We start from the raw sequence: 14194 nt of genomic DNA on the forward strand, positions 1-14194 counted from the left end.
TTACACTCTGAACCCAGTGTTTTTGGATAACGTTTCAATAGTTTCAATAGCAAAACAGCCTTCCCAAGGCCGCAGCACCACACACCTAGGAAAACACACTAAGTCTGCTCAAGTCACACACACTAAGTCTGCTCACCTAGGAAAAATTTGTGGGACATTTTTGAAGACTTGGGTGAAAACACACACACACACACACACACACACACACACACACACACCAAGACTCAGAACCTCTGTGGAGTTTCTAGGTTTCTCAGAGTCCAGGTGTCACCTTCATTTTAGGCCAGTGACCAATACCTGGTTACCAAAGCTTAGAAGGAAACAAAACAAAACAGTGAGTGTCTTGGGCTGGAGTCTGGGAGCCTCCTGGTGCTGCAGGTTTCTGTCTCCACCCACTCCCTGTAAACAAGAAGCTTTCCCCTTTAAATAGCCCACCCAGGTCAGGAGCCCTGGGCAGCCCCTGGCCCTCTGTTGTCCTGTGGTGGGAGCTTGGACCAGGCTTGTCTTATTCCCCCACCCACCCCTTCTACCTTGAAAACTAATCTGTGGGATCTAGAGCTTGCTTAGTCCTGCAGTCTCCAGAAATCCATGGAAACTTCTAGGATCAACTGGGTTCCTGGAAGAGGAGGAAGTCAGAGCTGGGCAAAAGAGAATGAAATCTATGACCCTTGTAAGAAAGTATGGAGGGAAAACAAGCTGGTACAACCCCCCACCCCTCATCCCCCACCCCCGTGGGGTGTCTAGAGTGAAGGGTTTCCCTGTTGCTGGTCCACTAGAACTCTGTTTTTGTTTTTGTTTTTGTTTTTGTTTTTGTTTCTTGCCTCCTCCAGTAGTTCATCCAGTTAGTACCATAGGTGACAAGATCATAGCTGGAGTTTCACTAATGGACCGTGAATGTCCAGGTAGTGGTTGGGATGGCATTAAATGACAAGGGGAAGAGCAACTACAACATCCTTCCCTTATCCTGCCAGATAAGCAAACGGGTATCTCTGTTTCTCTATTTTCAAATGCTAGGAATGGGACTGGGGGAGGGGGGCTGGAAAAATCAAGGAGAAAACACTCTCCAGATTGAACCTGCCTCCAGACATTGGGTCGGGCAGCCCAGGGGTTGATCTGAACAGGGCATGGATTGCTTGGAGAGCAATTAGGCTAGTGGAAAGAAAGGAACCCTCTTTGCACTTTCTGCCTCTGTCCAGCACCCGGCCCAGAGCCATGCCAGCATCCTCTCTCCTACCCCCCTTCCTCCTACTTCTGTTCGTAGAGCTTCTCAGGGTGTGTGTTCAGGCAAGTCAAGAGAGAGAGAGAGAGAGAGAGAGAGAGAGAGAGAGAGAGAGAGAGAGAGAGAGATCTATATCTATGAGAGGGCGACTGGGGCCAAGTGTCCATGCATATCTTCTTCTCCTGCTCATCTTACCATCTCACCAGGGCAGTTAAGTGTGGTGTTGGGGAGGAGGGCGGTGGCAGGGGGGCTAGAGTCAGCCAGAGTGCGGGGAGTCTGGAGGAAGGTCAGGGATTGGAGTTGGGCTGATGGCAGGATTCATTAGAAGCAAGGGCTCCAGTGTCCCTGCCCCTAAAAGGGTCCTTGAGTCCCCACATGGCCTGATCTATAGATGCCATGGCCCAAGAGTCACTACCTTTCCAAGAAGCTGTAATCTGGCTTCAGAACAGAGCAGAACAGTGTGAGGTAACTGAAAGAGCTATGTAGAAGAGTCTGTGATCTAGCCAGGGAGCCACGTGGAGGGGTCCTTTACATCCGGCCCCAAGCCACCTGGATCCTGCCCAGCTTGGAGTTCAGAGCAAGTTCTGGGAAACCAGCTGAGTGGGAGAGAAGCCCAATTATTAACCTTGTTTCCAGGGCAAAATAAGAACCACTTCTTGGGATGGTGCCCAATTTCTTTTCTTCCAAGTGCCCCTGCCAGGCCCTGCCCTAGCACCAGGAGCAGACCAGTTCCTTGGGTTAAGGTCACAATGTGCATCTTGCAAGCTTCTCAAATCCCCACGAAAGTGGAGGATAGAGGAGATGCACCAAAATCTCTCTCTCTCTCAAGAATAAAAGTCATTCGGAGATCTGTTAGATCTCATTAGCCACCCATGGGGAAGAATCCCAATGACAAAGGGCTCACTCTCACTCTGGAGAGGTGATCCTGAAAGAAGCCCAGAGAACGAGGCGACCGTTTTAAAAGGCTTAACAATGAGTGTCTCTTAGGAAGTCTGCCTGCAGGAGAATTCTATGGGCTCTGTTCCCCAGTCCCAGGCGGTAGTCTCCCTCGGCAGCCAGAAAGAAAAATGTTAAATACGGGTCAGCACCTAGGAGCGGACAGCTCCCGGAGTCCCTCAGCCTGCAACTGCGTAGAGGCCACAAGGGGTTGTTTTGGGTGTGGGAACTCAGTGGAGCCGCTGGGCTCAGTTGCCTCTAGTCTGCTTCCCTTTTGGCATCCAGACCCCCTCCTTTCTCTTCCCTGCTTCTGTTAGGAAGATCTTATTTTGGGTCATGGACCTAAGAGCCATTAGCATATCTGGCCTCAACCCTGAACAGTATTACATTCAACCTCACTTCAGTCCTAAAATGATCTTGTTTTGAGGCAGGTAAAGGCACCATGGGAAGCTTCCTGGGGGGGGGGGATTCCCAGGTTCCTCAGGTTCTAGGATTCGAGTTTTAAGGACCCAGACTCCCTTTCGAAATTTTCAGAGCTCTGATGGGCACTGGGGTCTAAGGAGGGAGGAGGCATCTTTTCAGGAAAGCCTTTGGCCAAGCTGTCTCTGCCTTTAGGGGTTATGGGGAACAAAATGGTGAGGTCCAAGTAAAAGTGGTCCCCCTGAGTGCTTTCCATCAAGGTCCCCCTTTTCTAGAACTGCAGCAGAAAAAGAGACTGTGCAGTGTTGCCCCCCCATTGCTCATGTCCTTAACCAGGGTCCCCCTTCAGATTCAGCATCCAACTTGATTCACGCCCCCAAAATGTCAAGAGCCCATTCCTTTGAGCCCACTGAAACAGAAGTTTAAGATAGAAAGGAGATTTTTTCCATTAATATTTTATCCTCATGATCTCCCTCTCTCTCTCTCTCTCTCTCTCTCTCTCTCTCTCTCTCTCTCTCTCTCTCCAATTCAAGAATATCCATGTTCTCTTTATTTCCACTCCTCTGGCTTTTGTAACAGTAAGTCAAGGGTTGTAAAATGGCGGGATGGTCCCGCTTTGATAACTGTTCATTGATGGACCGATGTTTTGTTTGTTATCAGGGAAGATCCTTACGTGTTTGGGGGAGCTGGATGGATGCAAGTAGAACACAGGGGTGCTTTGTGCTGGGTGCCTCTGTAAATCTGGGTGGGGCTTAGGAGGGGCAGCGAGTGTGACTGTTCATGAGCCCACTGTGGTGAGTGTGTGTGTGTGTGTGTGTGTGTGTGTGTGTGTAAACCCCACCCAGGAAAGCCCTCAGTTATTTTCTTAAGCTTCTGAGCAGTCATTCACTCGGACATAGCCTCAGTCACTCTAGCCCCAGATCAGTCCTTGCCCCCACCCATAAAAGGAGGCCACTGTGAGAAAGCGGGTCTGCTTTGCATCTCATTTACATAAATATTTATTAATCGTCATTAAACTCAACAGAAACACGCAATGCACTTCGGGTGTCCGACGGGAGTTTCATCTTCGCTACAAGAGGAAGGTAAAATTGCGTGTGTGGGGGTGTGTCGTCTGTGGGTTTGCGTTTTTTGCATCGTGTGTTTGGGTGCCTGGTTCCCTGCCTCCGGTGGGGGGAGCTTCACCTGTTGCCTCTTGCGGGGGGAACCTCCAGAGGAGCCCTCAGTTCTCCCAGCTCACTGGATGACAAAAGTCAGGAGGAGCCTAGAACCGAAACACAAAACAAAACAAAAAACAAAAGCAACAGCAAAAATCCCCCCAAACAAACAAACAAGCAAACAAAAAAAAACAAAACAACCCTCTCCAGCCACCAAAAATCACCAGGAGCTTGGCGCCCACGGAGGCACAGTCTGGGCAAGGGTAAGGCTGTGCCCAGGTCTAGGCTCCTCCACCTTACCCCAAGAGGGGACAGACTAGAGTGCCTATAGAGAGGAGGTACCAGTAGACAGCTCCTTCTGTCCCCGGACGCCCGAGTCGTGCCGTGCGGGCCAGAGTGTGCGTGCGGTGTGGTGTGTGTGTGCGTGTGTGCGCGCGCGTGTGTGCGTGTGTGTGGCGTCTCTCATGCAAACCCTCCCTCCCCAAACCGACCCCCCCAACAGTTTGCCATTCCATACAAATTTGGAAACAGGTTTTTAGAAAACAGTATGACGCACAACGGGGCAGGGCGGGAGGAGGGCAGTGGCACTGGGGTTCCAAATCTCCGAGTCATTGATTGTAAGAAACTGGGGGGGGAGGGGCGGCGCGGGCCCCCACTTCACCAAAGTGCACAGATCCGCGCGTGGGCGGGGCAGCCAGCAGACCCGAGGAGCACCCGGGTTGGGCTGCTAGGCTCAGTCAGAACCTCCTTGCATAGATATTTGTGTCTTTTTAAAAATTATTATTGGTAGTATTTTTATTATTATTATTATTTGCCTTTTATTGCTTCTAAAAGTTCTTAATGCGTTTTCTCTCCGATCCGGACTCTGAGTTCGGCCTCCGTTGCCTCTCAGGTTTTTTTCTTTCTTTTTTTTTCCTTTTGTATGTTTGTTTGTTTTTTTTTTAAAAAGGGAAAAGGAAAAATGGTTCTAGTCACAAATTGGCTTGGCTCTCTCTTTCCTCTCAATCCACATCCCCTCCCACCAAAATAAAAATTAAAAAACGCGGAGATTCGTGTTAGGGTGAAGGCGTTTGGGCTCCCTGGCTTTGGCCTCTTCGAGAAGGAAGAGATACCAGCTCTTTTCAGCCTGGGTAGCTCTGTGTCTGTTTTGTTTTTGTTTTTGTTTTTAAAGTAACTATAAGTGGGGGAGACACTATCCAGAGACTCAGCAGCCCCTTACCAACTGCCTCTGGCCTGTTGGGAGGTGGGGAGAGAAAACCCAAGTTTGGGAATGTGGAGGAAGTCTCCTGGGAGGGCCTGGCGGTAGGTCCCCAGAGATGCTCTCCACGAGAGAAGGGAGGAGGAAGCCCGCTGGGGAGAGAGAGAAGGCGAGTCCCCAGAGGCAAGCGAGGCCCCTGGGACGGGCCACCCACAGGTAAGAGAGCACGCTGCTCTGGAGAGCTGCAGAACCGGCGGCCCGCGCCCCGAGCGCCCGGCGCTGGAGTCGGTGGGAGCCCCTGAGCTCGCGGGGCTGGGGCTAGGGGGCCGGACAAAGGCAAAGAAAAAGAAAGGGGTCGGCGCGAGGTCTCAGTTATGGAAAAATGCGTTGAGCTCCTCGTACATGGGGCCCCGATCATGGTGAAGGTGCATATCGTAAGACAAGAGATTCTCGGAGTGGACGCCCCCGCGCACGGCCGACGAGCCGAAGACCAGCCCGTGGCCCGTGGGCCGTGAGCCGGGCAGCGCCGAGTAGTGCATAGAGTAGTGGTAGCTCTTCTCGTGATCGGGGGACGAGTCCTGCTTGAGCGAGAAGTTGCCGTTGAGACAGAGCGGGGGGCTGAGTGGACCCTCGTACTCGGAGCTGTTGTAGTCCGGGCTGGCGCCACCGCCACCCGCCGCCGCGTACAGCGTCTCATAGGCGGCGCAGTAGCCGTGGGTCCGCAGGGCGTGCGCCGCGCCTCCGCCCAGGCCGCCGGCCGCCTGGCACTGTGCGCCTGCCAGGCGGGAGCACGGATACGGGTACGGATGCATGGCGAACGGGCCACCCGAGCCGTGAAAGCGGCCGGCGCCGTCCGCGCCCTGCTCCGTGAGGAAGTTACGAGAGTTGAGCTGCAGGCAGCCGGCCACCAGATTCGTGGTGGGCTGCGACAGCCCCTTGCACAGAGTCTGCACGTAGGACACCAGATCCGGTCGCTTCCCGGAGCGCAAGATCTCCGAGAGAGCCCAGATGTAGTTCTTGGCCAGGCGCAGCGTCTCGATCTTGGACAGCTTCTGCGTCTTGGAGTAGCAGGGCACCACCTTGCGCAGGTTGTCCAGCGCCGCGTTCAGGTCGTGCATGCGGTTGCGCTCCCGCGCGTTGGCCTTCTGTCGCCGCAGCTTGGAGCGCTCCAGACGCGCCTTGGTCATCTTGCGTTTCTTCGGCCCGCGCTTCTTGGGCCGCTCGCCTTCCGCCTCGTCCAGTCCTTCCTCCTCCTCCTCTTCCTCCTCCTCCTCGCCACCAAGCTCTCCTTCCTCCTTGACCTCAGCCAACGTGGGTTCAGGTTCTTCTCCTCCACGAAGAGACACTGGCTTGGCGGCCCGGGCGGGTCCTGGAGCCCCCGATCCGGGAGCAGGAGGAGGCTGCGGCGGCGCGTCACCCTTGTCGCTCCTCGGCTCGTCGTCGTCGCCGTCGCCCCAGCTGGCGAACTTGGGCACGTCCGAGAGGAGGCCGGGCTCGCTGAACAGGCGGGTCAGCATGGTGCCTGAGGGCGCCCCGGGGGCGGGGAGACAGACAGCACAGAGTGAGGGGCGCGTCGGGGTCACTACGGCCCACCAACCCGCCTCCACCCCCAAGTCTCCGTGCGCGCTCCAGCTCAGGGGCCCCCGATGCCCACTACGTCCCACTGCCCCGCCCAGAGCCGGCCCAACCCTGCCGGGCTGCCAGTGGGGGACCGCGGCCCAGGCCCTCGCCCGAGATCCAGGCTCCCGCTTCCTCCTCCCGGAAGGAAGCTCTGCCGGTGTCAGGGTCCCAGAGAACGTGGCCGGGTGGGGTGGGGGTTAAGGGACCAGGTCCATCTTCCCGGGGAGGCGGTGCTCTCGCCCGAAAGCCAGCTCTCTCCCGGTGATGGAGAGAAGCTGGGCGGCCGCCGTGGGGACGCTGCTCGGTTCCTCCTCTCCACGGTCCCGGCCCCTCGGCCTGGATCCCCCAAGCCCTCCGGTGCCTCTCACCCCCAAGCTCCCTAATCCAATTTGCAAGTTGGCCGCGCGCCGCCCCCGGCCCGGCCCCCACCCCCGCAGCCCCAATTCCAGACACCGGAGCACCGTCTCCTCTCTAGCTGCTGCGTACGGGTCTCCCGGAGCCGGCTCCGGGTGGCAGGGACTGAAGAAGCCGGGCGTGAGGAGGAGACCCAAAAGCGAACCCTGTTCGTCTCCCTTGCGGTCAGGGACCCTCTTCCCCTCTTCAAACTCCCTCCCTCCCACACGTCTCTACAGATCTCGTTGTATTTTGAGATCCATGGGGGAAAAATCCAAATTTATTTGTTTGCTTATCTTTTTTGGTGGTGGGGAAAGGTCGCAGGTTCCTTCGGGACAGTCATGGGGGGGGTCCCCATCTTCGCTTCTTCGAGTGCCTCATGACCCTTCCCCCTCAGCCCATCCTAGGCATACCATCTTCCTTCGCAGCCCCTTAAGCTGCGGCCCCAATGGGAGAGAGAACACGGGGCGCCCCCGCTGCCCATCCCGTAAGGGGGTAGGGTCCCAGGAATAGCAGAACTGGGGGGACTTCCATGTCCGAAGCAGCGCCCCCCCATAGCAGGTCAGATCTAGCTCCCTCTCGGACAACTTACCTCAGAGAGGAGTCAAGGGGAGAGGGGAGGGGAGGGGGGAGGGGGCAAGAGAGAGAGGGGGGAGAAGAGGAATCTTCTAGCTTATTTCATTGTTCCCCCATCTTCAGGGAGCGGGGGCAGCGGTTCCTCAAGGCGGCGGGCGCCGGCGTCTTCAGAGCGCCATGCGAGCCGCGGAGCGAGTGTGGCATCTCTACCAGGCGGGGTACCAGCCTCTATGCCAGGCCATATGGGCTTGGCACGTCACGGGCAGCAGCTATCACATGAGAGACGGTGATTGGCATGCGTCTGCATTGGGGGAGAGCCGGCTCCCCCGGGACCCGCCGCCATCTGTCACTCTCTACTCCAAAAAAAAAAAAAAAAAAATTAAATAAATAAAGGAAATAAATAAATATCTCTGCCGCCCTCCCCTCCCCGCCCAACGCAGGAAAAGCAGAGATTGAGAGGGAGGTGGGAGGATTTGCCCCCCCTCAGATATAGAACCCCCCACATGGGAACAATGGGGTGGCAAGTCTGGGAATTGGAGGTTTGTGGTGCCGGGCCAATTCAGGGCTCTCTCCAGGGTCTTGATCTGTCCATTTCCCTGTTTCCAGGTCCCTAAGGTGGGTCAGGACCAGACCCTGGGGTGTGGAGAAGGGACCTCGGTGCTTACTGCCGCTTCCCAAGAGAGTCCCCTCCACCACAAAGGGACAGCTGAGGCTCCTTCCAGGGTGGGTGTGGGGGGCATCCCTGGCCCAAGCCCCATAGGTAGATGCTGGCACCATGCCATTCCTCATCCCTGTCTGCCCCTCCCCCACCCACCCTCACGCACACACAACATATGTGGCTGAACAAAATTCAAACCAAGGGAAAGACAGAGAAAGGGAAAGATTTGCCTGCCTGGGTGTCTGTGCCTCTGCATGGGCGTGTAGTGTGTGTCTGTGTGTCTGTGTGTCTGTGTGTGTGTGTCTATCTGTGGAGTCATCACATAGGAGATGTTTCCTTGGGTGTCAAGGGCAAATGTATGGTGGGGTGGGGTGGGTGAGGATTTGGAGATGAGCAATGTGTCCCCTATCTGGGTTAAGGTGGGCACAGATCTGGATTCCTAACCCTGAACCCCTCCTCCTCTTCCTCCTCCTCCTTGAGTCACTGAGGCCTTAACACCCCCATCCTTGCCAGGTAGGCCATCCACCAGTGCCTCCCTCTTGGCCTTCTGATTTGGTTAGCTGAAGGAAAGGGTATGACTGGTTGCAGGCAGCTTGGAGTGAGTTCCTAGCAGCGACCCAACATTCTCCCTCTCCGCAGAAAATACAAAAACTACAGAGGGTGACCTCAGCAGTCACAGGAGAGGCCATAGGGGAGAAGACCAGACAGGTGTCTTGCTGAGGGAGGTAGGAAATGGATACTTTATTTTCCCCCTCTCAAGGTTCCTATCCTGCCAGACACAGATGCAAAAATGGTACAGGTTAAAGGGTGGAGCTTTCGACACACCCACCTTCTCACCGGGCTCCTCACACAGAAAATGGAAACACACCCCTATTCAGAGATAACCTGTGAGAGAGACAAGTACTTGCAGCCAGGGGTAGAGACCCTTGCCTACACTGGACTCAGGCAGGTGCTGTCTTCAGGCCCAAATTTCTTGTCTCTCCCTTGACCTACCTGTGCACACCCAACCTTGCCAGCCAGCCACATGGCAAGCACAGAACCGCACAGAGAAAAGGAAGCCTGCACCAAATTCCTCAATCCAAGTGGATGCCCCTCTGGTCTTACCTGGAGAGCTCTTCTCAAGGGAGTCTTGGGCTGATGAGACAAGAATTTGATGTTCAGACTGAACAGGGTGCTCCACAGAGACACACGCTGGCTGGAAAGGCCTTGAGAAAGTCGAAAGTCGGTATGAAGCTTGGACTCTTGGAGACCAAGGACTGAAAGAAGGTCAGAAGGACAGGCACTTCCTCTTCCTTCCACAGAGGTGGTACAGGGAATTGGATACATGGATATTTAGCTAGGTACCCAGGGGAGGGGTTGGGGAGGGGGAAGCAAGCTGAGACTAGAACCCAGGACCCCTTCACCAACACAGTTGCCTTGGTGGTCACCAAGGACAAGAAGTCCTTCATAGGCTCTGCAACTAGGAAATTGGACCCCTTCTAAGTCACATTGCCTGACACTGTGGATGGACTCTTGGCAGAGGCAAAACCATGGGCACTACCGGGTTGGGTTGGGGGCTGGCTTGCCAGGACACTTCCAGTTTGGGGTATAATTTCAAGGGCTTTCCTGACTCTCCTCTAGTCCCTGACTAGTCTCCTCTAGTGTGTGAGGTGTTTTGGACACCTACACACACACACACACACACACACACACATGCACTCTTTCTCTCTCTCACACACACATGCACTCTCTCTCTCTCTCTCTCTCTCTCTCTCTCTCACACACACACACACACACACACACACACATACCACATGCACACACAAGCACACCCCCACCCTCCCCCCACACACAGACACATGCGCTCGTGCATAATATGAGGTCTGATTTTTGGTCAACTCTGTTCACCTGGTTTTCATCTTGTTTTGTTTTTGAAACAGGGTCTCACTAGGCTCACTTGGCTGTCTTGGAAATCACTACGTAGACCAGGCTGGCCCCTGAACTCACTTTTGCCTTCAGAGTGCTGGGATTAAAGGCATGCACTGGGGATTTAGCTCCAAGGTAGGGTGCTTGCCTCAAAAACTCAAAGCCCTGGATTTGAATCCCAGCACAAACAAAGGAACTTTGAGATAGTCTTCTTAGCCTTGGTTTCCCTATCTATATGTGGTGGGCTGCTTGCTGCTTGACACTAAGTAGGGTGATAGGTTAATGAGCTTAGCACAGGGCCAATAATAAAATGCTCTCCCAATAAATACTAGCTTTTATTTATTTATTTTAAAGATTTGTTTGTTTGTTTGTTTAATGTATGAGTGCTCTATTTGCATGTGCACCTACATGCCAGAAGGGGGCATCAGAACCCAGGATGGATAGTTGGAAGTCATTATCGGATTGCTGGGAATTGAACTCAGGACCTCTGGAAGAGCAGCCAATCTCTCAGGTCCACCATGTTTTATTATCATTAAGACACTGTGCAGGACAGTGGTGGCCCACACTTTTAGTCCCAGCACTCAGGAAGGTAGAGGCAGGAAGATCTCTGTGAATTTGAGGCTAGCCTAGTCTACAGAGTGAGTTCCAGGATAGTCAGGGCTACACAGAGAAACCCTGTCTGGAAAAAAAACAAAAACAAAAACAAAAACAAAAACAAAATGGACAGTTTGTAGCTTGCTTTATAATATTAATCTCTTGAATATAGCTCATCTCCAATTAGAATGTTTTGTCTACAAAGAATCCAAATTTTTGTTAAATTAGTGGGTGAATGTATGAATGAATAAGTGGATGAATGCTTCCTTGACAGAGAAAGATTGCCTCCGCCTCCTCCCCATACCAAGAATTAGGTTAAGCCCACTGGGGTCTGATGGGGTCCTCTGGGTGTGAGGCAGAACCTTGTCAGGGAGAAGGAAGGCGATGTAGGGCCACCTACCCCTCTATCCCTTGTCTCTCATGTCTATTCTCTAGATTTAAGAGGCCTCCTTAAGCTCCTGTAGGGAAAGGTGTGAGGTAGGGGGCTGGGTGGTCAGGCCTGGGGTACAGAGAACTTGACCCCTCTGGGCCTGTCTCCTGACCCTTCTTTTCTTCCTTCAGAAAAATGGAACAAGTTTTTCCTCACTCGACACATTTCAACTTTATTTTTTTTTTTTAGAAGATACAATAAAAACCAGGGGGAAACTGGAACAGAGGGAGGTGTAGGATGGGCCTGCCTGAGACATGAGCTCGAAAGAGGTACAACACGTGTGTCCACATACACACAAGCAGGCATTAACACGCCGGGACATGCACGCTCCTCTCTGTACTCAGAGATGCAGTGACGGAGAGAGAGAAAGAGCCAGAAATGGAAGGAAGGAGAGGAAGGGAGAAGGACACCCAGAGATGCCATCTGTTCCTCCCTGTGGCATTGGGGGAAGGGAGTTGGTGAGGGGCCTGGTCCCCTCCAGGTCTCTCAGAGGCAAAGGAGAAGTCAGGAGAAGCCAGGCCTGGAAGACTTCCATTTCTGCTGCCCACACCTCAGGGTGGGAGCAGGGAGCTGCCCCCCCCAGGAGGTTCCCATGGAGACATAGCCCCATCCCAAGGGAGGCCACAGTCTGGGCACCTAAAATGGCTGCCTCAGAGGGGCAGCGGCCATTTTGTTTCATCTGGGGCCTGAGGGGCAGGGGTGAGAGGGCTGAGGTAAGTGAGCATGGGGGAGGAGAGAGGGCAGAGGGTGGTGATGAGGGGACAGGTCATTCCTGAACAGACAAGGGGAATCTTTATCAGGGGACAGGAAGAATGTTCTAGAAAACTGCTCTCTCTACACTCCTTGTTATCCCCCCCCCAAATAAATCATTCCTACAGGAATCTGTAAATGCTCCCCTCCATTCTCACCCTCCGAAGGTCAGCTAGCCAGTCACCCCAGGCCCCCAAGTGAGACTGGTAGGTGGCCTTGAGAGGAGGGAGGAGAGAGATTTGCTCTCCCATCACAACAGGCCTAGGGAGCAGGTGGGTCAGACCCAGGTGCCAACCCCCTGGCTGCTGCCAGCCATGCATCTCCTGGGGCCTCCCTGGCTGGGCGGACAGGTGAGGAGAGGCTGGCCGCCTCCTCCTCCTCCTCCTCCTCCTCCTCCTCCTCCTCTGTGGGGGAAGGGCAGGAGTGGAGACCCTCGAAGTCCTGAGCTTCTGGCAGGCGTCGCGTTGGGGGAGGAGGAGGAGGCAGGAGGGGCCGATGGCACTGCCCAGAGGGCGCCTGCTCCAGCAGTTCGGATGCACCGAACCTGAGAGCACCTGCCACCCCCCCTCTCCCTAGCCCCCTGCCCCACCTCAAGCGCAAAGGACTCTGGGGGAGGGGGACCTGCCGCTTCCTCCTGGCTCCAGGGTGGGCACCTGCCCCGCTGCCCCCTCCCCCGCCCGCCGCAGTGAGCCGGGGAGCGGCGGGCACGCCAGATGGCGTGGCTGAGAATGCGGCGACGTTGCCGGGAGGTGAGGGCTGGCACGGGTGATATGCGGCTGCGTGCCTCGTGGTGCCACTGGGGAGGGGGAGGGGAGGCTGGGGAGGTGTCGTCTCCTCCTCCGGGTGGACCTCCTGTCCTGACCCCAGCTCACTGTCGGGTTCTTCTGCACTTTCCCGGGCCGCGCCCTAGGCTGGGCTTCGGTCCCACCCAGCACTGGGAGGGCCTAGCAGGAGCTGAGTGAGTGTCGCGCATCAGACCGCAGCTGCCTCGCGACCGCGACCGAGACAAATGACAGGTGGAAGAGGGGCTAAGTCCTCCAGCCAAGCCAGTCCCCTCAGGCTGTACCCTTGCTCTAAAAGTGCAGTGACCTTTGCCCCTATAACCTTTGACCACTGCACCCTGCTTTTGTGGGAAGAGCTCTTTCCCACATGGATTCTGGTCTCCCAGTACTCAAATTCATCTTTCTCACCAAGAGGCTCCCCAGACACCTCCTCCTGGGAGCCCTCCCCTTCCTCCCTCAGGGCTGCTCTCCTGGTGGAAGGCTCCCCTCTCCTGCTTGTCTTCTGTTTTGTCTCAACCGCCATTTGTGATGTCACATCACCCATACTACTTGGCTGTAGAGCAAGCGGAGTCATTCGGAGTCTCCCGGGGCAGGCAAACCAGAGTGGCTGCCGTGCCCAGTGGTCTCCTTGTACAAATGTCAATCTGGTATACTCAGGGTGTAGCTCAATTGGTAGAAAGTTTGTCAAATTCCTGGGTCTGATCCCCAGCATCCAAGAGGTGGAAGATCAGAAGTTCAAGGGCCGTGATGATGTAAGTAGAGTAAGCTAAATAGTGTCCAGGCCTAACGGGGGTAATGGGAACTGCTTCAAAAACAAAGCAAAACAAAACCACAAGTCTGTTAGATAGACTTGGAGGGAGGGGGCGTGGCCCTCATCAGTCAGACTTGGAAGAGGGGGCGTGGTCGTCTCCTCTGATCTCAGATGGTCTGGGCGATTCTGTTTTACTAACACTATGAGGTCTTGTGCTACATGGCTATATCAGACCCGCGCCTATCCTGTGGTAGACTCCCTGTTTGGTCCTCAAGTCTTTCAGCTCAGGAGCTCCCCTGAGGCCCACCCCCAGCTCGAATGTGTGACTGTGACTTTCATCCTCTCCCACCACAGGGTTTCTGTGTGTCACCCTGGCTGTCCTGGAACTCACTCTGTAAACCAGACTGGCCTTGAACTCAGAGATCCGCCTGTCTCTGCCTCCTGAGTGCTGGGGTAAAAGCCTGTGCCACCATCACCCAGGGAATGTGACTCTTGGGAGAAGATGGGCATCAGAACACGGCTGAGTCCTGTCCTGCTGCATCTTCTACCTTTCAGAGCTCTCTGCCTCTCCTGAGGGGCTCAGGCCGCTCACACTTCTTGTCCTGACCACACACCTGGATGTGGTACTCACACACCTGGATGTGGTACTCACACACCTGGATGTGGTACTCACACACCTGGAGATGGTACTCACACACCTGGAGATGGTACTCACACACCTGGAGGTAGTACTCACACACCTGCATGTAGTACTAACACACCTGCATGTGGTACTCACACACCTGGAGGTGGTACTCACACACCTGGA

The 14194-nt window shown here is 54.8% G+C and overlaps 1 protein-coding gene across 2 annotated transcripts; it reads right to left on the bottom strand.

Annotated features, from left to right (window-relative positions):
* Positions 1 to 3544: 3544 nt before the first annotated feature.
* On the bottom strand, positions 3545 to 7876 carry Neurod2 (neuronal differentiation 2). Of its 2 annotated transcripts, none has more exons than XM_021212407.2 (2): positions 7533 to 7876; positions 3545 to 6449 (listed from the first exon to the last, which is right to left on the bottom strand). In XM_021212407.2, the coding sequence occupies exon 2, from the start codon at positions 6442 to 6444 to the stop codon at positions 5296 to 5298; it is 1149 nt and encodes a 382-aa protein (XP_021068066.1). In that variant the 5' UTR covers positions 6445 to 6449; positions 7533 to 7876; the 3' UTR covers positions 3545 to 5295. The 2 variants fall into 2 exon arrangements, with proteins under 2 accessions (XP_021068066.1, XP_029402493.1); XM_029546633.1 differs by lacking the exon at positions 7533 to 7876 and adding an exon at positions 7034 to 7498.
* Between the last annotated feature and the right edge of the window lie 6318 nt (positions 7877 to 14194).

This window comes from Mus pahari, chromosome 14 (assembly GCF_900095145.1).
Source record: "Mus pahari chromosome 14, PAHARI_EIJ_v1.1, whole genome shotgun sequence".
NCBI classification, from domain to species: domain Eukaryota; kingdom Metazoa; phylum Chordata; class Mammalia; order Rodentia; family Muridae; genus Mus; species Mus pahari.